Below are 26,754 nucleotides of genomic sequence, written 5' to 3'. Positions count from 1 at the left end.
TGGTGGTGATCTCGCTTTCATCATATTTGTTCTTTAAACTTTCTTTCATTCTTGCATTTTTCTCTGAACTTGTATAACTCAGCTCCTGTAGCCCACAAGGCTGTTGGTATTTCACTTTAATCTCGTTATACAACTAAATCAAGAATGAAAGGTAGAAAGCTTTTTTCCAAAACATACCTATTTATGTGTCTGTGATTAGAAACTGATTTCATGTGGTTTTCCGCTCTCTTTTGTAAATAGCTAATAATTGGTTGTTAGTTGGGCCCAAAGAATGTCTCCAAGTTTTATCTTCCTTTATGCAATATCAATATTTAAATATTAGTAAAAAACCATTAAATGATCATTAATAAAGTCTCCCTGAAAAGGACTAATTGAATAGCCATTTATAAAACACAATACTTCAGCAAATGATTCCTAATTATATACATGTTTGTATGGTTCCCATCAATGCCATATGTGAGTACCTCCCAAACACTCATGTATTTATCCACCCAAACATTGTGATATTAATCCCGTTTTACGGAGCGGAAATTGATATGCATAGGGAGAAAGTAACTTGTCCAGGTTTCAATATGTAGAGAGAAATTTAATCCAGATGTGTTGAGTCCCCATCAGTACTTTAGCCACGAGGCCCATTCCTTTCATCCAGCAGGTGTACGGTTTGGTTATAGAATAAGCAAGATGACATTCAAAGGTATGCTGCTCCTGTGCCCGCATCTTGTACAGTGTCTTGTGCCTAGGCAAAACGAATGTAAAATGCTGTCAGTCTGCATACGGGAATGGAGAATTCTGATTTGGTTGCATTTTACATCCACTTTATACTTACTTTGCACGAGTGTAAATGACTGCACAAGGTGTAGGGCAATGGAGAATCACTGAGGCCCATAATGTTTGGCCATTTATCTAGCTGACCAGTTGGACAAAAAAGCAAAAGAAAACCCTACCTCTTTTTTCCTCATCACAAAAGTTTTCTAGCAACCTCATGTTCTATTCCCCTGGAGAATCAATGTCAAATCAGGACACTTGTAACTGAAGGTGTGAACAAAAATATTCAAGAAAGGGAGAACCTTAAACCACCTTCTCTCCTCCCAATTGTCTAGATCACAGGCTCAGTTGTGGCACACTAGCCCTACCTGTATCCTTCACATCATTCTTTTTTCTTGGATTCCAAGGTAGCTCAGATGAGAACTACAAATGTCTTGCTCTGATTAGGTATTCTTGTTGGGAGCAGATTTAAACTCTACTCCTGAATGAGAACAGTTGAGAAGTGAATAGGATTTGAACACAAAGTTTAAGCTGGAGCCACTATTAAGTTTAGCTTGATAGTGGCTCCAGGGGCAACAGGAAATGTAGCAACAGAAGGAGAGGAAGGGAAGGGGAAATGGAGGAAGAAATCTGGGGAAGGATAAATTAGAGACTGAATTAGGAGAGAGTTATCTCTGGATGGCCTTATGAAACTATGTTCATCCTTCCTCTTTGTTGTATCTTCTAAATCTTTAAGCCTATCTGAAATAAAAATCTCGTGTTTCAGGGTGGAAGCTGATTGCCAGAAGCATCAGGAAGAGAATTATTTTCCATAGACAGAATTGCACAATTAACAAAGCATATTTTAGGTCTCTCTTGTTTACTTTCCTCTGAAGCACACAGCACAGTACTGGCTGCTGCAGGAGGCAGGATATCGAATTTGATGGTTTGTTCATGCATAGCACATCCTGTGTCCTTGCCTAACATGGTAAAACATTTAATTGATTGGTCAAGCTCTCCTTTTCAGATACCAGAACCACAACAAGCCTTCGCAGCCCTCGGACTTCATGGACTTCAAGTGTCTCTCCCCATATCTCTCAACCCCGCAGAAATAAAATCAGCTCTGCCTCTGCTAATGTGGTCTTCTTAAAATATCTGGAATCACTGGCACTTGATGATATAGGTTTAATATGTATTTCCTGTGCCCCTACTTCTAAATGTATTGATTTGCTACCGTTTTACAATTATCTCTACACTTCAGAAAACACATCTCTAGAGATTAGCCACCTGTTTCCCCCTCACTGCCCTGCTTTCCTCCCCCCCAAAAATAAAACTATTAAAACTATTATCCATCAAGCAACTTTAAAAAAACTATAGAAAAATGCATATGCAAAGGCATCTTTAAAAAAAAAAATTTATTCCCTACCTTTTTTTTTTTTTAAAGTGGAAGCAAGGTCAGCATTGCTTTAGTAAAGTATGTTGCTGTTTACATTTACTGTAGTGCCCTTTTGGTCCCAAAGCCTCTATGGGAATTTAACAAACTGGACAGCTAATTGCTTCGAGCACCTTTTTAAAGTTCACACTAAATACTACCTGGAAGTGTGTTGTGCTGTGTTAATGGGCTTCCAGCAGAAGTCTCTTGAAATATTTTTTTTTCCTTTTCAGCCTGCATTATGATTTTGTGTCTGAAATTTAAGGATCCTTCCAAAGTGGAAGCACGTGCTAACAACAGATAACATAATCTGCACACTACTTTATAAAAACCCCAAGCTTTTTTTTCTTGGTCATTTGTGGTTTCCATATGGCTTGGTGGGTAGCACACCCTTTTCTGAGACCGAAGGTCTTTCTTCACCTCAAACAAGCCGTGGGCTCAGCCTCGTTCCCCGTGCTGATACTGCAGTGCTGTTTTAGGCAGGTTGTACGGCATTAGAGATGCGGTTCTTTGGAGAAGATAAACCAAAGTCCCTCTCTGTCTGTTTCTGATAAGAATGGAAGTTAACCCTGGCATCCTGTGAGACAGGTTCTGAGGCCTGTGTATGAGTCACCAAAGTGTGAATAACGGTGTTGTATTAATAAACATAATTACCATGTTGTCACTTTTAGCTCTTTATACGGATCGGTTATTCTTGTTGGTCAACAGGAACAAAAATTGAATATTTGCATCTGCAGTAATGACAGCTTAGGTTAAATATTAGGAAAACTTGCAAAGGAGCAAGCTGTCAAGGGTAGTTACACAATCACTATTACTGAGAATATTCAAGGTTATGCTCAGTATGCATCCATGGGTTCAGAAAATGAAACACATCCTAGTATAGTGTGTTGGATGGAGTATTCCACTGCTGACCCCCTTGACTTCCCTTCCAAATTTAATAATCCTGGTTTACTATAACTTCGGGAAATCTGGATTCTGAAAGGTGCTATAGAAGAAAAACAAATTCTGTCCTATTGCTCTTTTTATAAGGAATTTATTTTTATGAGCCCAAGGCATCCTTTTGATCAAGAATTTTGTATTAATGTTTCTTGCCCATCTAAAGGACTCTCTCAAAATGTATTTATCACAGATCTAATTTAAATTAGAGAATGGATAAGGGATGAGGGGTTTTTTCATGTAGACCAAGCACTTATCTGTATATTCATATTGTAAAAAGTGAAGCCTAATGTACTTTGATATTGGATTTTGTGGGCAGGACAGCATGAATTGAGAAATCCCCTCCTCACTTGAGCACAAAGATGACCTAAAGCAAGCAAGCTGAGAGAATTTCAGCGTTTGTGTGCCTCCTCTACTGGAAAAGGAGCACAAGTCAAGATCAGCTGATTCAGAGCAAGTTTTCAAATCCCTCTGATAACATCCCAAATGTATCGGTCCTTTTGAGGAAGAACCGTGTGATCTTTTGCTCCATCCACTTCATTTGAGCACACTTAAATTGTAGCATTGTCAGTTCAATTTAGTGGAACCAAAATCTTTGTACTAGTTGAATGCAGGTGCTCTTTTGAATAATGGATATTTTATTTTTTATTTAATATTGTCAGATTCTGACCTGCTGTTCCAGACCCTTGCAGCATAAAGATAGGTGAATTCCTTGTTTAGATTTATAATAAGAACTCTTATCGCCAGCAGTGGTTTTGTTTTATGATTTAAATTATTGAAAAACTCATTTAGACAAATTCATCCTTGGTGCAAATTCATCCTTAGTGCAAGTTAGTGCAGAATTTGGCTCGGTGTTCCTTTTATGCAAACTGTCGCCGAGGTTAACGTTTCAGAGTTTCTGTTATGTACTAGTGACGTGCGCTTGTTCTCTCTATGTTAACAAGCCTTCCTTTCCACGTCTTGTTCAAGCTGTTGCTGGATCAAAATCCAGGGGCCAGATCCAGAGCTGGTATAAATTGACATCACTCCATTTAAGTCAAGGTAGTTTTACACCAGCTGAGGAGCTGGCCTTACATCCATAGGTGGTGTGTGTTTAATATTTCAGTAGAGGTTATAATCTGTCATCTCCACTATGTCTATTATTAATACTGCTTTACTCTTGTATGAGGAAAAAAAAAACTCTCTACAAAGCTTTTTCTTTTTCTTTGCAGTTTTGTATGGAGTTGAACCAGCCGACTCTGCCAAATATCCGCAAATGGAAGGGCCCTAGAGGATGCTGGAAGGGTGTTGTTTCCGAGAAACCTTCAGGCGAGCTACATAAGGTACATTAATCCCCAAAGCTTGACCTTTTACTTCATTTTCTTTTGCTGTAGCCAAGGACATATTTTTAATTTGGGCCAAAGCATTCAGCAATTTTTTTTTCGGCAGGGGTGGGGGGCAAGGTTTGCAATTCTCTTCTATTTTGAGCTGACTCTTCTTGTGGTATTTGATTTTACTTTTGTTACTGATTTTTCAAAGAGTGATTTTTTTCTTTCTGTGTAGCCAGGAAGCAAGGAAAAAATATATATTTAAAAAAGAAGAGTGTGTGGCAAAGGCCACACAATAGGATAAGAAAATAGTCCTGCATTCTGCATGCTGACACACTGACGTACTTCCCAAGTACTAGTCTGCTAGTCAGCTAACCTTGTTCCATGATAAAATGTTGGCTGGAAGTTGGTAATGTTTCCAGTTTTCTTAGTTTGCAAATTAAGATCTCACAGGGACTCTCTTCAGTGCTCTTTTGTCATCTGGAAAAGTAGCTTACCTTCTATGTCCCATCAACTGTATCTTGCATATATTTAAAGTACACTGTGGGCACTATTAAAAAATAAACACAGTACTGCAGTGTTACTTTTACTGCAGCACTTCCTATATTAAGAGTGTATATTGTAGCAATGTATTTATCCTGTAATGTAATGAACAATTATTTATTGGCACCCACCGCTGTTGACAATATACAAAATATATTTACACTGAGCTAGATTCTGCCAGCCTTCCAGAGGATAAGTAGTGCCTTACTCTTCGAGTAGCTGTCTTATTCCAGTGAGACTACCTGAGGATAAAGTACTCTTCAGCATGCCAGGATCTGGTCTGTTGTTATTAAATATGGTAATTTGCATGGCACTTATAATTGTATAGTTGGGTATTCTGCACACCTTATGTCATGAAGATGAGACATGTCCCCATGGAAGGAAATGAATTGTTTGTGGTTGTGCAAGGGGATTATTTTCAGTCTATTCTGGGTATTGTTTTTATGAAACAGATGGTAACGGTTGTGTCCCATTAAATACCTCATCACAGTACTGAAAAAAGAACCCACAGCTTCATTTTTCTCCTCCACATATGAATCATGTTACTATTCAAGTTTGTTCATGGCTTGTTGTGACAGTTGTTGGGTGCTGTCATGGTTTTGAAGTGGAAGCTAAAGGAAAAAAAGCATTTCCTTTACAAATTAGGTACAGCTACTGGGACTAATCGAAAAGCCACACAAGCATCATAAGAAATGTATTCTAGCAATCACTGGAAACACATTGATGATTTGAATACTTTTTAGTAGGGCTGTCAAGCAATTTCAAAATTAATCGTGATTAATCACACTGTTAATAATAGAATACCATTTATTTAAATATATTTGGATGTTTTCTGCATTTTCAAGTATATTGATTTCAGTTACAACATAGAATACAAACTGTAAAGTGCTCACTTTACATTTATTTTTTATTACAAATATTTGCACTGTAAAAAAAAAAGAAATTGTATTTTTCAAATCACCTCATACAAGTACTGTAGTGAAATCTCTAGAATGAAAGTTGAACTTACAAATGTAGAATTATGTACAAAAAAAACCTGCATTCAAAAATAAAACAATGTTAAACTTTAGAGCCTACAAGTCCACTCAGTCCTACTTCTTGTTTAGCCAATTGCTCAGACAAGCAAGTTTGTTTACATTTTCAGGCGATAATGCTCCCTGCTTCTTGTTTACAATGTAACCTGAAAGTGAGACCAGGCCTCTGCATGGCACTGTTGTAGCCAATGTCACAAGATATGTGTCTGCCAAATGCGGTAAAGATTCATATGTCCCTTCATGCTTCAACCACCGTTCCAGAGGACGTGTCCATGCTGATGATGGGTTCTGCTCAATAACGATTCAAAATAGTGCAGACCGACGCATGTTCATTTTCATCATCTGAGTCAGATGCCACCAGCAGAAAGTTGATTTTCTTTTTTGGTGGTTCGGGGTCTGTAGTTTCCACTTCGTAGTGTTGCTCTTCTAAGACTTCTGAAAGCATGCTCCGCACCTCATCCCTCTCAGACTGGGGTCGAGTGCTGTAGCTATCCTTAGAAATCTCACATCGGTACCTTCTTTGTGTTTTGTCAAATCTGCAGTGAAAGTGTTCTTAAAACGAACATGTGCTGGGTCATCATCCGAGACTGCTATAACATGAAATATATGGCAGAATGCAGGTAAAACAGAGCAGGAGACATACAATTCTCCTCCAAGGAGTTCAGTCACGAATTTAATTAACGCATTATTTTTTTAACGAGTATCATCAGTGTAGAAGCATGTCCTCTGGAATGGTGGCTGAAGCATGAAGGGGCATATGACTGTTAAGCATATCTGGCACATAAATAACTTGCAATGCCGGCTATAAAAGTACCATGTGAATGCCTGTTCTCATTTTGAGTTGACATAAATAAGAGGTGGGCAGCATTATCTCCTGTAAATGTAAACAAACTTGTTTGTCTTAGAGATTGGCTGAAGAAGAAGTAGGACTGAGTGGACTTGTAGGCTGTAAAGTTTTACATTGTTTTGTTTTTGAGTGCAGTTATGTAAGCAAAAAAAATCTAGATTTGTAAATTGCACTTTCACAATAAAGAGATTACACTTCAGTGCTTGTCTGAGGTGAATTAAAAATACTATTTCTTTTTTTATCATTTTTACAGTGAAATATTTGTAATCAAAATAATATAAAGTGAGCAGTGTACACTTTGTTTTGTGTTGTAACTGAAATCAATATATTTGAAAATGTAGAAGAACATCCAAAAATATTTAATAAGTTTCAATTCGTAATCTATTGTTTAACACCGCAATTCAAACTGTGATTAATTAATAAATTGCAATAAATTGACAGCCTTACTGTTTAAGTTTTAATGTGAATACGTGACAGTACCTCATTGGGTGCACAATGAGCTAATCTATTTCAAGGCATTTTTAATCCTTGGTTGGAAAATGCCATTTCTACTCTCTGTTACTAGATTCACCACAGCATTTGATGGCTGGGGTATAGGAAACCAGAGTTATGCAAGCATTCATTTGCTGTTTTAAGAACACCATTTAGCTGCACCTGAGAGAAAGCATGGTCTTGTTAATATACTCTGCTGTGACTCAGGACAACTGGGTTCATTTCCCAGTTTTCGCAAAAAGAAAAGGAGTACTTGTGGCACCTTAGAGACTAACCAATTTATCTGAGCATGAGCTTTCGTGAGCTACAGCTCACTTCATCGGATGCATACCGTGGAAACTGCAGCAGACTTTATATACACACAGAGATCATAAAACAATACCTCCTCCCACCCCACTGTCCTGCTGGTAATAGCTTATCTAAAGTGATCATCAAGTTGGGCCATTTCCAGCACAAATCCAGGTTTTCTCACCCTCCACCCCCCCACACACAAACTCACTCTCCTGCTGGTAATAGCCTATTACCAGCAGGAGAGTGAGTTTGTGGGGGCGGGGGGGGTGGAGGGTGAGAAAACCTGGATTTGTGCTGGAAATGGCCCAACTTGATGATCACTTTAGATAAGCTATTACCAGCAGGACAGTGGGGTGGGAGGAGGTATTGTTTTATGATCTCTGTGTGTATATAAAGTCTGCTGCAGTTTCCACGGTATGCATCCGATGAAGTGAGCTGTAGCTCACGAAAGCTCATGCTCAGATAAATTGGTTAGTCTCTAAGGTGCCACAAGTACTCCTTTTCTTTTTGCGAATACAGACTAACACGGCTGTTACTCTGTTTCCCAGTTTTGTGAGACTTCCTTTGTGACATTAGCCAGGTGAAGGCGACTTACTCTATGTGCCTCAGCTCCCTTTCTGTAAAATGGGGCGGTGGGGAAAGGAATAATTACTCTTTCTCCCCAGCCTCTGACTATGTGTCTGTGGATCTAGCACAATAGAACCCTGAACTCCTGGCACTAATTATAATAATTATAATTAATAATGTGTAGGATAAAGTGCAGTTGGTGATTGAGTCAAGGAGGTCTCTGACTTTTACTGGTGTTATGAACCATTAAAATCTAGCTCAGAGTGGATTAGTTAGGTCAGTTTACAATTTCTAAGAATTATACTCTAGAGCCTCCATCCTAAGGGACCTACAAGCAGGGTCCTTGCTCCTGCACAGAATCCCATTAGCTTTGATAGGACTCCCATCTCTATGATGGGATACTGATCCCCTTTGCGGCGTTGGGATCTATTGTAACATCTTAAAAATTAGACCAATTGAATACGAAATATAGAAGTGGTGTAAAGTTCCCCCCGTTACACTTTCAAAAAATTACATATTCACTGTCTTTCTGTATTCCTGGACCCAGTCCAGAAGTCTTTTCTCTGCTTTTACTTGTGCCAAACTCCTACTGAAGTCAATGGGAGTTTTAACTGAGTGACTGATGAATAACCATGAGGAAGCCTGTTTCACAGGTACAGAGAAGTTAAATGACCTGCACAAATCACAGAGGAAGTCTATGCCCAAACTAGGAGTAAAAACTGTGTCCGCTGACTTCTGCTGTGATGTGCTTTATCAAGAAGCAAATCTGACTATGCTACTGAGCCACTAGCTATGCCAAGACATACAGCCTATGTCTTAGCTTATTTAGTGGCTCAGGAGCATAGTCAGATTTGAGCAGTCAGCACACACAATACAATACCATAGCCTAGCCATACGTTGTGTGGTATCTTTAGCACAAACTGCATCCAAGACATTTTACAGTGATCAATAATACAAGATGGTGGATGGGGAGACCCATGCTCCCACACAACCCTTTCATTTGACAGAGGCACCGTTCCTTGCATTTGGTTTCTCAGCCCCTCCAAATGTTGATTTCTGGCTGTGAGTGTAATGAGGTAGTCTGGAGCCAGGGAATGGAGAGAACAGGGGAGAGCTGTTTTTTCCGTCCTCATATTACTTATTTATATGGTACAATAGTCTTGTGCCAGATGAAATAGTTGTGGTACTATTTTAAAGTTTTATGCAGTCTTTAACTGAGCTAGCAAAGAATTTGAGTTCATCCTAATGTCGTCTTACAAAGCCTATGGAAATACAGCACAGTGGATGCTGCTTTTTTATTGCAGCAGGGAATGGAAAGCCATTTCTACTACTGGCTTTAGCTATGATTCATCTGGAGGGAGGTGTTTAAAAAAGGTCAAGTAGAGGCAGAGGGGTGTGTGTGAGAGAGAGCAAGAGCAAGAAAGGCAGACAGACATTAGTGACCCCAGCAAGAGCTCCTGGAGATATTATATCTAAATCAGAGTAATTTCCTAGGATACCCAGAGAACCGATCTCAGAGTAGCCCATACTATACCCTTTGAAAGGATGCATCTTACACTGCACCAGACCATACCGCATGCAGCCATTTTACCAGTGGAATAGTTGAGGAGGTTTATTAAATTCAGAGACTGTTGACTAAATTTAGCAGTGCTGTAAGTTACATAGGCCTCAGTTGTCCAGAAGACAGATATAAAGTAGCTGTAAGTAGTGCAAAGCTGTGTAAATTGAGCGCTTGGTGCAAGCAGTTTTCGTTGAGGTCAGTGGAAGTTGTGGCTGAAGTGCCTTGCCACATCTGGGCTGAATTTGGCCATGGAGCATTCTTTTAGGGTGTTGTGGGCATAAATTCAAGTGAATGGGTAGAGGAGCTGTTTTACTCTCACATTCTACTGTTTGTAGCTTTGCTCTTCCTCCTCCTCCTCCTCGCCTGGCATGTGTGGTAAATTAAACTCATTCTGTGCCTCCACTGGATGCTAAATCAGCACAAGTTGCCCCACATTGCCATGTGTCTCATGTTTTCTGAACAGCTTCCGCCACCGTTGAGGATACTACTGACCTTGGACCCTAGACGCTGGTGGGAGTGATATGCTCCAGCTGCGTTGGGCTGAGTGTAGCCCTTTGTGCGAGTCGTGGAATGATGACGGGAACGGTGTCACGTTTCAGCTTTTGTTACCAGCTTTTTCCCTTTTTAATTGTAGGGTGTCGAATATTCTGGCTTCCTCTGGGACACGACGGCTGGCATCGAGCTGAAGGATGCGTCCTCCCAGGAGAGCGCCCACACTAATGGCAATGGGAAACGCGCCTACCCTCCCCCTTACCTTGCACATTTCAAGGTGGTGGCATCGTGTTGAGTTTGCCTTTTTAATTATGCTTCTGTAAAAACGTTTTAGATAGAAAATCTAAAGGAGCAACATTTCCTTTCTAATGACTAAAAGTTGCCTGGCCTTTAATGGAGGCCAATACAGTGACCTGTTATATCATAAGCAAAGCAGCTTGGCTGTACTCTGACTGCGATAAGGCATTAGCAGGCCTTATCCCTCTGTACTGAAGAAGTGAGAGTGAAGGCCCTTCTGCTCTCATGGACAGGGGGTAAACAACAATCAGCAGATCTCAGCAGCATGGACGATGGTGTAGAATAGGGCATGCTGACTCTCTGCTATGCTCCACCTCTTTATCAACCCAGGGGGAGCACTTCCATTCCCACACCACAGGCTATGCATGGTAGGAAGGGAAGGTATGGGGTGGGGCCTCTATATGTGGCATTGTCCCCTTTAAACTCCATGGGAACTGTTGGTATAAATCCATGCTAATCTTGTTCCACCTTCACCAAATGAACTCCTTTGAGGGTGGGGCAGGTCCAATAGAAATGACCACAGGACCAGTACAATTATGCCATAAACTCTGGGAGGAGGATGGGAAGCAATGCGGAAGCACAGGGGCTCCAGTAGCCTTGAGATCTGCAGGCTGAGCTCCCCGATGCCTTCAGGGGGCAGGACATGCTCATATCTTTCCCTTGGTGGAGAAATGTAAACTCAGTTCCACCAGTGAGACCTCACAAAGTTTGTAAGCTCTTTCACTGGGACAGCCCCTTTAGGCATGTCAACAAACTCTAGAAGCGTTGTCTGTCTGAAATGGGGTACTTGCCTGTGTGCCTGTATGTGTGTGAACAAAGGAGACCAAGTGTCAATTTGATGCACCTGCCTTCACATAAAATAAACTGGGCTACAGAGGGATCATGGTTTGTGACTATGATGCCTTTGATAATATTTGAATTGATTTCTAGTATGTACAAAAAAGGTCAAAGTTAGGGATACTGCTGCTTGCTTTTTACACACACCAGATGCTGATCTGAGTACCAGCTGCTAAGTATGTGTGCGCTGGGCAAAGAGACCAGTGAACAGTTTTCATCAAGGAGTTGTGTTCCCTGTTTGGTCTCCGTGACATTTTAGTACTGGTCACAATATGGGATAATTAATATGTGTAATAACTGAACAAAGTTGGTGTTATGTGTATTTTCAGTAGTAACGTGTGTTGTGTTGGTACACAAAGTAAAGGAGCTTATTGCTTATGAAAAGCTGCTTGCTTCCCCAGGCCTGAAAGGATAGAACTATATTGCAGCTAGAGCTGCAGAATGTCTGCCCTGGACTTTTCAAAGAAAACAAAAAAATAAATCACACCCTCATCCTGGTGACCAGTCCCAAATGCTAAATAGGTGTGCTCTAGGTGTGAGTGACAGCATGAAAAGCTTATGCCTTTGTGAACTATCCTGAACCTGTCTTTGTTATGTTGTTTGCTCCTTTTCAGGTTGGAATGAATGATCTAACACTGGTTAACCTTCATCTGGCCCTTGCACCCTCAGCAGGAGAGAATACAGAGAAGAATCATGATAGCCACAAATTAGCAACCTTTGCACAGACTCTGCAAGAAACACTGAAAGGTATGACTATGACATTATTTTTCTCCAAAGATATGGGCATAGGTCAGCTTGTTTAATACAACTAATCTAAAACTAAGGTCCACAAACACCCACAACAACTTTATATTCTCACCATCCCTATTTCAGGTTAAAAGTTCTAAGCTATTTCCATCCCATGAGTTTCTCAGTGTGTTTTTCTCTGTTTTTTGTCTGACTTCTAAGGCATAAGCTCCTTGGTACCAGGACTATCTTACTGTGCTGGGCACATTGTTGATCCTGAACAATTAACAGTAATTAACATGGGGCCTGATTCACTTTGCACTGGTTTGCCACTGATTTATATAGAATTACTCCTGATTGTACACCAGTGTAAAACCCCAGTTCAGCAAAGCTCTACTGATGTCAATGGAATACTCACATGCTTAAAGTTAAACACATGCTAACGTGCTTTGCTGAAATGGGGCTTATGTGAGATCAGAATCAGGACTAGTGATTTTTCATGCAGAAATTGAGTGTATGTATTAACTTCAGAGTATTTTTGTAACTATTTGGAAAAAAAACAGTGCATCTTTCAAATCATTTGATGCATATTTAAAAAGAAGAAGAAAGCCAAATCCTACTTTGTTATAAATTGTTGTAAATTCAGAGTAATTCAACTGACAGCATGTAAATCAGAGTAGATTTTGGCACTGAATATGTAATTTAATAAAGGGAAGCTTGACTCTGTCCCACTTCTGACAACCTGCCTGCTTCCTGTCCGGGTACTTGTAGGTTGGGCTCAAACAGTTTCTTATGAGGCTAAGCAGTGATTTTCCAGTACTTATGATTTTTGATATTAGGGCCCTTCATAGGGATAGGAAAAGTGAGCATGTTGTTTGCTGTTTAACAAAGACCAAACAGTTACAAAGTTAGGTATGGAATACTTGTGGCACCTTAGAGACTAACCAATTTATCTGAGCATAAGCATAAGATACATCCGATGAAGTGACCTGTAGCTCACGAAAGCTTATGCTCAAATAAATTGGTTAGTCTCTAAGGTGCCACAAGTACTCCTTTTCTTTTTGCAAATACAGACTAACACGGCTGCTACTCTGAAACCTGTCAAAGTTAGGTATGTGATGATTTTCAGTTTGGCCCAGTTTGGCAAGGTCAGCTGCTTGAAAAGTTCAGAATCTATACCAATCTCCTATTCCAGGAGAGGTGTGGGCAGTTTTTATGCACACTCTCTTCTTTTCCTTTGAGCTGCAAGATGTCAGTCAAGGCTGTTTTTAAGTCGTACTGTGTTAAGTATTTGTTCACATAACTTGAAATTTGAAAGGATTCTTTTAAAAAATGGATCATTTATGTAACCCATATGGGCCAAATTCAGACCTGGCATAAGGGGATGCAGGTTTATAGAAGCCAATAGAGTTGCACCCACTTACTCTGGGTCTGAATTTAGGTTTACATCTTTAGAGTTTCATTTTAGTTCTGTTTTCATTTATTTTAACCAGGGTTTAATATAAGAATGGCCATGCTGTGTCAGACCAATGGTCCTTGTGGTTTGGAACTTTACAGAGGCATGGTACTGTTGGGTTGTGTTCAGTTTTTCACCTAAAGCAGGAATTCAGACTCTTCGTCTTGTGTGAAGACTACTATGTATCTTCTCCAAACGAACAGTGTTCAGTCCCACTGAAGTCAATGAGATAACTCATGTACTTAAAGTTATGCATGTGCTCAATTTTCTTCCTTAATTAGGCCATAATATGTGGATAGTAAAGACAGAATTTCACCGGGATACTCAAGTGTGTCACTTAGTTTATGAATTAAAATGAAGTAAAGTGGAACTTTAAGGAAACCTTTTCTGCTTTCAGACTCCTTTTGTGAACAAATGGCAGGTTTGTTTTCTTGCACACGGGAAGTGGCACCTGTACATTGGAGGAAACTAGTTATTAAGCATAGCTCCCTCATGGAGCACCCTGGGTCCTCAAGAGCAATAGAGTCTCCTTGTGCCTCCCTCATCAGTGGCCCTGTGGTCTTAGGCCAGTGAGCCCTGGATTCTTAATGCTCTTCCCTCCGGGAGCGATTGAGAGGCTGTCTCTCCTACAGCTGCTAGGAGCTGACCCCATGCAGCCAACTCCCTTTTTTTCCTCTCAAACATTGTGCCTGTCTGTGTTCAATGCACAAGTCTGTGTGATCCCACCCATATTCAAGCCATCCTGGGCTAGCAGCTGGTTGTCCTAATATGTCAGTCAGGCTCCAGGTCCAGTAACTCCTCCTCCCCCTGGCTGGCCAAGCCCCCACAGGCTGTCCATGTATTGAGTGCCCAGTTTAGACAGATCTTTGAGGTTCTGGGAGGGTCCTTCTTTTTGGAGCCTCCTCATAGGTTCCCTGCTCTGTGTCATGCCCTTCTCATGATTATGCCATCACTTCCTTCAACAGTAGGTCAGGTCTTACCGCAGCACATGATGGAAATTCTATTTCATTGCTATGGGACTGATCCAAAGCCCATTGAGGTCAATGGAAAGCTTACCATTGAGTTACGTGGACTTTGGATCAGGCCCTGTGAGACTGCTGGAAGGAAATGAGGGCTTCATAATTCTCTGAGAGAAAACAGCGTTCAACACTGCTCATTACCTAGTAGGAGATGGTGATTTACCTTTCTTTGACTATCATTCCAAGGGATCTAGACATGCCTTCACTAATCACTTTGGTATACAGATGATCAAATAAAGAGATTGAGGAGGGGAGTAGACCATTGATAAGCGTCGTCTTGCCCAGAATCTGCAACGTACAGAGGTTTTTTGCATTTCAATACTGTGGCTGTTGGGTAGGCTAAGAAAGTATTGTTCTCCACTGCCATAAAGTCAACCAAGTACAGATCAGAGAAACTGTTCCGAGTAGTGTACAACTTAGAGCAGGGGTGGGCACGCTTTTTGGCCCGAGGACTATATCGGGGTGCGAAACTGTATGGAGGGCCGGGTAGGGAAGGCTGTGCCCCCCAAACAGCCTGGCCCCCGCCCCCTGTCGCCCCCTCCCTCTTCCCGCCCCCTGACTGCCTCCCTCAGAACCCCCGACCCATCCAACCACCCCCACTCCTTGACTGCCCGCTCCCAGGACCTCCTGCCCCAATCCGCCCCCCCCCAGGACCCCACCTGCTATCCAACCCCCCTGCTCCCTGTCCCCTGACTGCCCTCCCGACCCGTAGCCACACCTCTGCCCCCTGACAGGCCCTCCCGGGACTCCCAGGCCCTATCCAACGCCCCCTGTTCCCTAACCCCTGACCACTCCCCCTCGAACCTCTGCCCCATCCATCCGCCCCCGATCCCTGTCCCCTGACTGCCCCCCCCCCGCAACTCCCTACCCCTTATCCAACACCCCCCCCCCCCCAGCTGCCCCTGTCCCCTTATCATGCCGCTCAGAGCAGCAGGACCTTGCAGCCCCGCTGCCCGGATGGAGCCAGCTGCGCTGTCTGCAGGGCGAGCTTAGGCTGCGGGGGAGGGGCCGGGGGCTAGCCTCCATGGCCAGGAGCTCAAGGGCCAGGCAAGGACGGTCTCACGGGCCGGATATGGCCTGCAGGCCATAGTTTGCCCACCTCTGACTTAGTGAATATGCTTTGTCTCTGTTTGGAAATAGAACATAGTGGAATCTTTCTCACTCTGAAGATTTTCCCATCTGTTTAATTAAGATCACTTTGATCTGGATGATTCTGGCTATGGTAACATAAGAACCCACAAGACTGGACAAGCATGCCATCATCTCAAAGCTGAGTGCCACCTGATCTTGCCAGCTGAGATTCTGGAAGCGCAAAGCTCTGACTTGTGAGAGGACCTTTGTTACTCACAAATGGTGAAAACTGGGCCAGTGAGGGGCTGTTTGGAGTCAATTTTTTATGAAGATTACTAATACCTCCTTTTGGGTAGAAAAAAATGTACTAGGTTCTCTCAGCTGCTTTTGCTCAGGAAACCATCCCTTGACATTAGCAATCTTGCTAATTACGGCTTAGTCTCAAAACTTCTTTTCTTGAAGAGAGTGGTTAGGAAAGTTGCAGCAATGTGCCTCTGGGATCCTTGTGCTCCTTTTCAGTCTAGTTTCCAGCTGGGATGTTGTGATTGCATTAGTTTTCTTGGCCAGTTACTTTGGCCAAAGGCTGCATCTCCACGTGGATTCTTTTAGCTATTTCAGCAATTTTTGATATCCTTGTCCAAGAGCAATTGTAGACCTAATCTGAGGCTGGAGAGAGATGCTTTTGATGGCTCAGTTCTTCCTTTCTAAAAGGGGAAGGATGGTCCAGCAATTAGAGGTAATTACCGTGCTCTGCCACCCACTTCACTGCAACATTGTAACATCATGACCCAATGAGATCTGATTCATTTCCCTGCTCTTACCAAGACTGGGATCTTAGTTGGTTGTGAGATAAACATGCAAAACTCAGGACTGATGGATACCATCCTGTGCAACTTAGTGCATGAAAAGTGGTACCCGACCAGATTGGATATAGGCTGCAAGGTGGGAATAATACCTTTTAAAAGGACGCCTTCAAGAATTTGTTTATAAGCTGTTTAAACGGTGTTTTCTATTTGTAGTAATGCGTTAGAAGCACGCAAGTAAACGAATTACTTCCAGAGTGATTCTGACCTTATCCATCAGGCAGGCATTGATTTTCCTCGTAATTCTAATGGAGCTGAAAATAGCATGATTGTTTCTTTTAAAAGGGGGAGCCACCGTCACAAACACTCTGCAGAGTAATTACTAAATATCATGTGGTTTGTGATACTCTCAGAAGACTGAAAATAATGGTGGTTTCTCTGCTTCATTATTTTTAATCAGTAAAGGTTGGTCCTGCCACCCTTTGTTTCTTATGGGGCAGCTCGGTTTTGCAGCGGGGTATTTTTTCCCCTTCTAAAGCATAAGCAAAAAGATGAATGCAGTGTAGTTGTAGCTGTGTCAGTCCCAGGATATTAGAGAGACAAGGTCAGGGAGGCAGTATCTTATACTGGACCAACATCTGTTGGTGAGAGAGCTTGTCAAATTCTTGTCTCACCAACAGAAGTTGGTCCAGTAAGTAAAAAGATAGCAGGGAAGAGATGAACAGTGTTTGTTGTTTAACTTAAGCTCCCTCTGCTGGCTGACTGCCTCTACAGCAACAGAACATAATTGTAACCAGTTAGACCAGGGACCTTCAGACCTAGGGGAGAGTTCAGCCTACTGGTTAGAGCTGGATCTAGGGTGAGCACAGTCCAGGAAACAAGCCAAGGGTCAGTACTGGAGGCACAGAAGCCAAATGCCAGAGCCTGAGGGTAAACCACAGTTTGTAAGCCAGAGGCAAGCCAAGGACCAGTACCAGAGAGACTGAAGCCGAATCCAGAACCAGAGGATCAATCAGAGCAGTAAGCCAGAGGGCAGCAGGGGCCGGAACAAGGTCAAGCACAGCTGCAGACATGGTGCACATTGAGTAGTTGCTGATCTGCTGTGGGAACCAGGCTTATAAGCAAGGTTGCTAAACCAGCAGCCAGTCGGGGCTGTGGACACTCTGTCAATCCCAAGGCAGTACAGTGGGCTCACTGGTTGCCTAGCTGTGAAGTTAGGGAGCAGGCCAGTATCTGGACCTAGCTGATCTGGTCTGTGACAGTAACTGTAGGATGGTACATCAACAGCATATATTTGAAATAAACTCATTCTCAAACACCCAGATACTTATAATCCATACGATATTCTCCATCAGATTTTCTGAGGTCAAATTTTAGGCTATTTTAGCACATCTGTGTCCTTTTTTAGAAGTTTATTCATAGTAATTTATCAGGTCATAATGCAATGACTTCTTTGGTTGGACACCAGCATCATTGAGGTCATCACCACAACCCTGGGAGTGGTCTGAGTTAGGTACCAGAAGAATCTTTTATCAAGGGATGAAAGAGACACAAATATCTAAAGACTGATTCTCTTCTTACACTAGCATACATCAAGGATATCTTCATTGGTAGCCTTGGAGCTACACTGGTGTCAAAGCAGCAGGATATTTCAGGAATGGGGATGAGGTTTAAAAATAAAATATTTGGAATCTAGACAATTTTCCACATATATTTAAGGTGAGATTGTTAAAGAAGCCTAAAGAAGTTGAGTGCGTAACATCCTTAGTTCCTTTCAAAGTCTCAACCTTAGACAAACTCTGAGGCATCTCAAAGTTCCACAAAATCAATTTAATCACATAGGCAAATAAATACAAGTTTCATTTCTTCTATAGGTGTATAGAGTCCTGGATTGTGAATTGGAAGGGGCCATGACTGCTGCTTCTGCCATCAGGCTCACAGGCTGCTAGACCTGGTGGTTTTTTTAGATTTCTTAAATCTACAACTTTAGAATGAGGGTCCTGCATTCTTGTGTTTTTCTGGCACTAATCCATCCTTGAGGAAGACACACCCTTCTTAGATTTTCACAAAAATGTCTTAGTAGCAAAACTGTAAAAGGACAGCAGCAGAGCATATTTGGCCCAAAATGTAGATCTTGTTTAAAACAAAACAACAAACAAGCAAACAAAACCCTCCCACCTTTTACAACGCCTAAGATATACAAGACCAGACTTACCACCACTTGGTGGTAGGGTCAGTCTGTCGTGTACAAATGGATAGTTCCCCAGACATAGTTGTGATGAGGGAAATTCAAAAAGGAAACAAGCAGCATAAATTGTGCAATGTATATTGGATTTCCAGATTCTTTTTTTGGTTACAATTGTAGTAACCTGAGTGGCTATTAGTAAGATAGGTAAGCTAATGTGTTCGTTCACAATAGAAGATTTTTAACCATATCATGTCATGTTCAAAAAACAAACAGCCCTATGCAAAGTAAATTCAGTATCGCTACTCAGTGGTTGTATCTTTTCCCACATCCCATATTTAATCACTGATTTTTTTCCTCCATTCTTTTCTTGTCCTTTTAATTTTTCTAGGAGAAAAAGATTTGATCATCTTAGGCGATTTTAACCAAGCCCCAGACAGCACTGACCTCGATCTTTTGAGAAAAGAAAAGTTCCATCACCTAGTCCCTGCAAATACATTTACAAACATCAGCACAAAGAATCCTCAGGGATCTAAGTCGCTGGATAACATCTGGATCAGTCGAAGCTTGAAAAAGATCTTCACAGGTAAAATTTCTCTACCAGCGGGAACAATGTTTGAAAACACATTCTTTATATGACCCCTTCTAGGCTGGCATCTTGACTCACCCGTGGATAGTGTTATCTCATCATCAGTCCCATTGATGTCAGTCGGAATGAGATTCCTCATGTGCATAAATGTTTGCAGAATTGGGCCCTTGGTCTTATATGGATTAAGCCTCTTTCCTCTGGCCCCTTTCCGTACTAATCTTTTTCTCTGCAATTGTTCTTCATGCAGGTCACTGGGCTGTTGTGAGAGAAGGCCTTACAAATATATGGATCCCTGATAACTGGTCCTGGGGAGGAGTGGCTTCAGAACACTGCCCTGTATTAGCTGAATTTTACATGGAAAAGGACTGGAACAGAAAAGAGGTGACCCGAAATGGAAACGGGGTGACCGTGGAACGCAGTGACTCACACATTAAACATGAACGATGATGAACTAGGGCGTGGCAGGGCCCAGTCAGAAGATCCCATTGCTTGAGGCTCAACTGTGAAGCAGAACTGCCTCCTCCCCCATTTAAAGAGCATCAGCCTCTGCTTCTGATGATGTCTCTCCCCTACTGCACCTACCCCCACGCCTCCAGTGCCCCTCCTGGGTGTTGTAGGAGATCTCACTGCCGCAGAGCGATTTGTAACTTTTTACAGATGCAGTGGACGCATACGCACCTGGAGACTTGGAGGAGAATCATACAGAAAATAAAATGCACTTTTACTACAGCACATTATCTCTGTTAAAACCCAGCAGAACAGGGCTTTTGTTGTTGTTGATGTTTTTAATTGATTCCTTGTAAAGTGAAGCAATAATGGAGACCATAAAAAGAGACAAGAGACATGCCTTGGAAACTGTCAGTGATTTGTCGAGTATAGTTTAACACGTGCAAAAACTGTCATGATGGAACATTTCTTTCTGACCAATACATGATCTGACCTGAGGATTATATAGGGCTAGTTTGAGTCTTTTGATCTCAGAGAGGCAAACGTATTCCCCAGTTCTCCCATTGCTCCCGAAGGTGGAGAGTAATTTACTTCATCCTTTTTCAGACTCCAGCTAACTCCCCCCGTGCACCCAGCCAGCTACTCAAGCTGTCAGTGAGTGAGCAGAGCCAAGGCTGCTACTCCTCTCTGCCTCCTTGCTCACAGGGTGAAATATTAGAGAAGCAGCCCCTGCTTCCCACCCTGCAGATGGAGCTGTAATCTGAGTAACCCTGGTATGGCTGAGCAGAGAATTTGCGGTGGTCTTGGAGACAATCTAGTCCATAGTATTTATCCATGAGTTAGCATTTTTAACAAACTGCTGTCTGCACAGTGCAGTGGTGCACATCAGTGGGGTGTGAATTCTAATGCTAACCAACATCATCAGCCAGGACTAAGTTAACGTGCACGAGGGAACTTCTAGTGCACCCCAGCAGGGTCTACACAGGCCATGAGTATGCGACACTTTGGTGCACATTAGAGTTCACGCCCCACTGATATGCACTACCATACCAGGTAGGCAAGCCCTATTTTTGTTCTGTCCTGAAAGCTGAGGGAATACAGTCCTAGAGTCGTGAAGTTTAAGGCCAGAAGAAATCACAAGCTCATCTAGTCTGACCTATATATCACAGGCCACTAATATCACTCAGCACCTGCACACTAAACCCAACAACTGAAATTAGACCAAAGTATTACAGCCCACTGGAGACTGGACTGTTATGGGCCACAGGCAGAGAACAGGAGGGACTGAGGTGCACCAATGCCCGAGGCCACCACAGTGGTAGGGAAATGATTATCTGGACAATCCTTTCTTGAACATGGTATGCCTGTGTGAAGTGTGCGGCAGTTTGGGGAAAATTTTGTTTCCCTTGCCTGTCTTGTGGCGAGAGGACTTCAGTCAACAGGCTGTCAATCCAGTGGCTGGAGCCAAGCACTACATTTGCACATATGCACAATTCTCAAAGTAATTATTGAAAAGCAAGAGACACAAAGCCAACCAGGATATGAAAGAACAAATCAGCATTTACCAAAGGAATGTGTTGAGTTTGAAAGGAGCCGTAGCCCTGCCAAATGGCCTGCTAAGGTGCGCTCTGTTCTAGGCTCTAACAGATGATCCAGAACATTTTCACCATGAATTAAAAGAAAAGGTTTATAACATTGTGCTATGGAGAAAAAATAAATCACAGCTTTATATCTGAGTGGGTTATTATAAATGAGTGCTTAAAAGCAAAATACATTAAATCTCCCCACGCTACTTTCATTGTACTGGCTTTTGGAAATAAAGTCTGAACGCTTAGTTAGGAGTAACTAAGTGATACCACTCACACATACACATTGTTATTTTGCAGAAACAATAATTTTGAACAGATTTGCTTAAATTTAAAAAAAAAAAAAAGGAAACTGGAATAAAATAAACCTGTTTGGACCTGATTCTGAACTCACACTGCTATAAATCCTGGGCTAATGCCATTGAAGACCATGAGAGGTATGTCTGCCCTTCCCGTTGGCCCGGAGTGGCAAACCATGGCCAGCGGGAGTCGCAATCAGCCAAACCTGTGGACGCGGCAGGTAAACAAACTGGCCCAACCCGCTAGGGGCTTTCCCTGAACAAGCGGTGCCCCTAGTTTGGGAACCACTGCTGTAGTGTAACCATTTTCTAAATGCTTCACAGAGCAAGAGATTTAATATATAGTTTACATTTATATCACATCTTCCATTCATAGACATCCTGGTTCTGGAAACCCTGTGCGTCTCCTAAACTTTCAGCACAGGGGTAATCCCATTGACTTCTCATGTGCTTAAGTGCATGCATGAACGTTTACAGAATTGGGGCCATAGATCTCAAAGAATTTTACAAAGATATGTCCTTTGATTCCCATTTTCACACATACAGAGAAACTGAGGCACAGTGACTTGCCCAAAGTCACAAAGTGAGTAACCAGCAGAGCTTGGAATAGCATCCAGGAGGTTTGCTAATGCCTAGTGCTGCATGGACCTGATTCTGGGGTCTTTACTCATGGTGAGTGGCACCTAATTCCTCCAGTAATCCCACTGAAATCAACTGATCACTTGCAGAGTCAGGTATTACTCAACATGAGTAAGGGTGGCAGAATCCAGGCCTGTATGAACAACCTATCATCAGAAAAAGATTATCATAGAGTTTTTCCTGCTTTTTTTTAGTTCCTAATATTTTCCTCCTGTAAAAATGGCTGGAGACTGAATTTACCTTTTAGCTAATGAAACTTAAGCTAAATAAGCCAGACCCCCAGCTGGTGTGAACAGTGGAGTAGCACGAAAGTCAATGGAGCTATGCTGATTTACACCAGCTGAGGATCTGGCCTGGCGTGTTGATGGCAGCCTTTAACCGGTGGTGGGTACAATCAGAAAAGTGGCTATAAAATGGCATAGGGGGACTCTCTAGAGATTGCTGGCAGAGCAGGTTAATAACTCTAGCTGAACATTAGCCTTCCTGCTGTGCAGGTGCTCTGGGGAAGGTTGGTGAGGCAGGGATGAAGGCTGCAGGCCAGTGAGGCTCCCCAGGAGAAAGGCAGGAAACTGCACAGAGTAGCTGTTTGGTAAGCAGAAAGAGGCGCTTTGGAGCAAGAAGTCTACAGCGTGGAGGAAACAGCCCTGATGCTTTTGATTCCTGGCTATGTAGAGTAAGTGAATTTAACCTCTGTGTGAGGGGGAGTGTAAGGCATAGGCCCCTATTACATCCCATTGGGACTTATGGAGATATAAATGGTGCATAGGCCTCTTGCTGCCCTCTGCACAAGGGACTGTAGCAGCCATTAAGGGGAGTTTGCTCCGTTTGTTGTATATGGTGCTCTCTGAACATGGTGAGGGGGGGGCATTAATAGCTCTTGTTTGGAGTGGGGGCCTTGGGGTGTTTTGCTTTCCAGCACTCTCACAGCCTGCTCTCATGTCGTTATCCTCTTGATAGTGTCTCCATCATGTTTTACTTCGCTTTCAAGCCAAACCAAACCCTGCAAATGCAGCCGACTGTCTCCAGCTCACGCTGTGCTCCTTCCTGCTGCATTCATCTCCACCAGAAACTCCGAGGAGAAAAGCAAAACTTAGGCAGCTTTTGTGTGTGTGTGTGTGTGTGTGTGTGTGTGCGCGCCTAAAGCAGAAGCAAAAGTAGTTCACCTTTCCATAGCCACGTTGGCTCCGCAGTGCTGACAGTAACACAAACTTGGGCCTGTCAGCAAACTAAGTAGATGGGATTCAGCCAGTGCAGAGAGGGGCTGGAACATGATGGCATCTTTACAAGCCACTTTATATTACAGGGCCGTCCAAGCTACAAACTTGACTCAAGATCTGGGTTTTGAACACATACACCCCAACACCTATTCAGGATGTTTAGATCTGGGGTGGGAGTGTTTGAGCTCTTAGGGACACACAGGTCAGATAAGACATTCAGATCTGGAGCCAGTTGTAGATTCTGAATCCATCCAGCCTTAGGGGGTGTTTTGTGGGTCTGGGTTTGGTTGGAGCCTATCACTAATTGTTAATAATTATAACCACACACTAATTCAGTTAGTGTCTGAGATGCTGTGCTTTCCAAGTGACCAGCTCATATGACTCTGCGTTTTACCCTTTCAAAGGAGGCACTATTCTCAGAGCAAGTTGTGAAAACTGACAAGGCTGCTTACTATATATGTAAATCTAGAGTAACTCCGGAGCCACTCTGCATTTACACCAGCAAGTGAGATCACAAGTGACTGGAATTAGTCTCACCAATGTAAATACAGAGTAAGAGATAAAGTTGGTCTACAGTTTTCTTCCATGCTCAGGAAATACAGTCCATGAAGTGATGAGACCAAGATTCTCAAGGTCTCTGTTCACTTTTAATTGAACAAATGAAAGCAAGATTTTTTTTTTAAGGCAGCTATGAAAATGACCCACCTAGAGTAAAGGTATGTGGATAGCTATAGCTCAGAGCTATTCACCTCAGTTAATTCTATCTGACACCAACCATTAGATAGGGGGCCTAGTAAAGTTGTCTGATTATCTTGTAGGCAAGTTTGCTTTGTTAGACACTAGTATTTTCCTTTTGGTTCCACTTTAGGGTGTGTCTATTTTTTTGTGAACCTAGTTTATATCCAGCTTCAGATCAGTTAAGAAGAATTTCACTAGATAAGACTGAATTTGTGAGATGTTTAGTTCTCTATAGTATCATTTCTCTCCATCTCCTTCCCCTGCACCACATACCCAAATTGACAGACTTCTTAGAACACACAGGACTAAATCCTCCTTGATTTCTTCAGCTGCCTTGTCCTGTTGACTTCAGGATCTGGCCTATGCTGTGTACCAACTACCTGGTTACCAGCTTGTACAATTAGGAGAGTGTGTATAATACACGGCAACTGGTCGGAGGACTTCAGTGACTTATTTAACAACACAGTGTTCTAAATGGTCTGCAGAAATAGTCTGGCTCTGGGCAAAATGTTTCCTGAAAGGTCTCTGAGGCCAATATAGCCTAAAAGAGTGAATGCCAAAAAGTGATTAAATGGGTAATTCTGTCCTAGAGATGGATTTCATCAAGCTGATTGAGTGATCAATGGCTAGGGGTGAATCATACCTAGACAAAGATCTAATGTTAATCTATCAAGCATATCCTCACTCTCTCAAACATAACATCAGATTCAGTGTCCTTTCAAGAGGCTTGACCATGGAACTGGCCTTCTGATTATGCGATGTACTGCTATGTGGCAGATTCAGGTTTGATACCGATCATCACCTGGGCAGGCGATATGGGAGGGCTGCAAATATTTACTAAATAAATCAAAAGTACCCCGATGGATTTTAAGGCTCTTGTGGGCAACGTGTATATTTCCCCCTTGAGAGAAATGAAATATTTTTGATCTATGTATCTCGTAGGACTTGAATGACAGTGCAAGAGAGTGAAATTCTCTATGCAGAGAATAGGTAAAGTGTGGCTAGTGCAAACTCCTCCACAGTACTGAAACTTTAAAACTAATGTTTTTTGGTCACTGCCAACCTTACTATATACCACATCAAAAAATAGCCTGTGTTAAAAGACCATTAAAGTTGCAAAGTCAAGCACTCAAAAATAGTAAGCGATCATGTTAATTAAGACTGTATCCTCATGCGTAGTCACAAGGGGGGCAAATTGATGTTGCATGGGCAACCTTAATGTTGGTATTTCCTGACTTTGGAATACTTAACTTTTGGGTCATCAGCACAAACCTCTACCACTGCTAGCTGGCAGCAGTAGCAGGTATTCATCCTGAATGTGGACCTGTCACTACAGGAGCATGAGACATACACGTTACCAATGGGTTTCCCAGCTATGTGGGGCGGATGTGAGGATATGTATGCTGTGTCTTTAGATCTGTAGCAGGAAGCCAGGCCAGAGGGGCCTAAGGAAGGTTCTAGGCAGAAGCTCTGCAGTGACACTGAGTAAGTGCAGCTTTAGGGACAATTTCCCGTCTTCTAATCATGTTCCTTGTTCAGTATTAGAAGAAAGTGACTCTGATTCTCGTTCTCATGACAGTTGGCAGCAAAGACGGAGACTAGTGCAAGGATGGGTGGGGGAAGGAGACTTAAGAAAGGCTGGAAATGGATGGAGGGTAGAAAGATAGACAGGGGACAGGGAGAAAAGGGTGTAGCGAGGGGTTGGGAGATGTGGAGGTGTAACTGAGGCAAGAAATGAGGATTGGAGGTAGTATATAGGTTCAAGGTAATACGGAGTGTAGAGTGGGAGGATGGAAAGAGATCAGATTGCAAAGGAAGAGGGGGAGGACAGATGAATTTAAGAGACAACAGCAGGAGGGAAGATTGTGAGGCTAGCAAAGAACAGGTGGGGCAGGACCAGAGACTGGGAGGGGAGGAAATGGGGAAGTGGGCAGGAGAATGGAAGCTGAGCTGGATGGAGTGGGGCAGAATGACAGGGCTGTCTAGGGCAGAGAACCAGGTGTGTCTCCCATTGCACTCATGGTAGGACACCCACAACATGTTTCCATTGACGAATCAGAGACCTACTGGGGTTGGAACAGCTTCCTTCCTAAAAGCTCCAGAATCAGAAGGCAGGGCAAAAACCAAGGTGATTTAAAAACACACAAGCCCCAACATGGTATTAAGCCAGTTTTAAGCCAGCGTTTTGGATCTGGCTCATAATTTTGGAATACTGGGGATTAGCAATCCTGCAGGGGCCTGGAAGTGAGCATGTTTCTGGGGGCAGGGGTGACAAAAGATTGGGAACGAAGAAGTGCAGCACATGGTGTGACAGGAGAGTAGCAGGGAGAAAGGAAGGGAGGGAAGAGAAAAGAGTGAGCAGATTGAAGCACAGGGAGTGAGCAGAAACAGGGGTCCTGATAATTCACTTCAGAAATCTAGTTGCCCTAACTGCAGTGGAAATTTGGCTACAGCAGGCAGCATGGAATTACCTGAATTGGAATCAGGCCAGGACATTGGGGCAGTATTCCTAATCTTGTGACAGGGATCTCAAATAACCACCAGTGACAGACTTCAGTTATACGTCTCCTCAGATAGATGGCACCTCGCTCCAACAGTG

The 26,754-nt window shown here is 42.6% G+C and overlaps 1 protein-coding gene across 1 annotated transcript in view; it reads left to right on the top strand.

Annotated features, from left to right (window-relative positions):
* EEPD1 (endonuclease/exonuclease/phosphatase family domain containing 1) overlaps nucleotides 1-20,181 on the top strand; it is an 85,334-nt gene extending 65,153 nt beyond the window's left edge. The window contains exons 3-7 of the mRNA XM_048839213.2: nucleotides 4,324-4,434; nucleotides 10,389-10,523; nucleotides 11,995-12,127; nucleotides 19,032-19,226; nucleotides 19,477-20,181. Of these exons, the coding sequence (XP_048695170.1) occupies nucleotides 4,324-4,434; nucleotides 10,389-10,523; nucleotides 11,995-12,127; nucleotides 19,032-19,226; nucleotides 19,477-19,676 (774 nt within the window). The 3' untranslated portion in view covers nucleotides 19,677-20,181. The remainder of the gene's footprint in view (nucleotides 1-4,323; nucleotides 4,435-10,388; nucleotides 10,524-11,994; nucleotides 12,128-19,031; nucleotides 19,227-19,476) is intronic.
* Nucleotides 20,182-26,754: the final 6,573 nt, after the last annotated feature.

Source organism: Caretta caretta, chromosome 2, assembly GCF_965140235.1.
Source record: "Caretta caretta isolate rCarCar2 chromosome 2, rCarCar1.hap1, whole genome shotgun sequence".
Classification (NCBI taxonomy): domain Eukaryota; kingdom Metazoa; phylum Chordata; order Testudines; family Cheloniidae; genus Caretta; species Caretta caretta.
The sequence above is the reverse complement of the archived record's forward strand: the minus strand, read 5'-3'. Positions and strand labels throughout refer to the sequence as shown.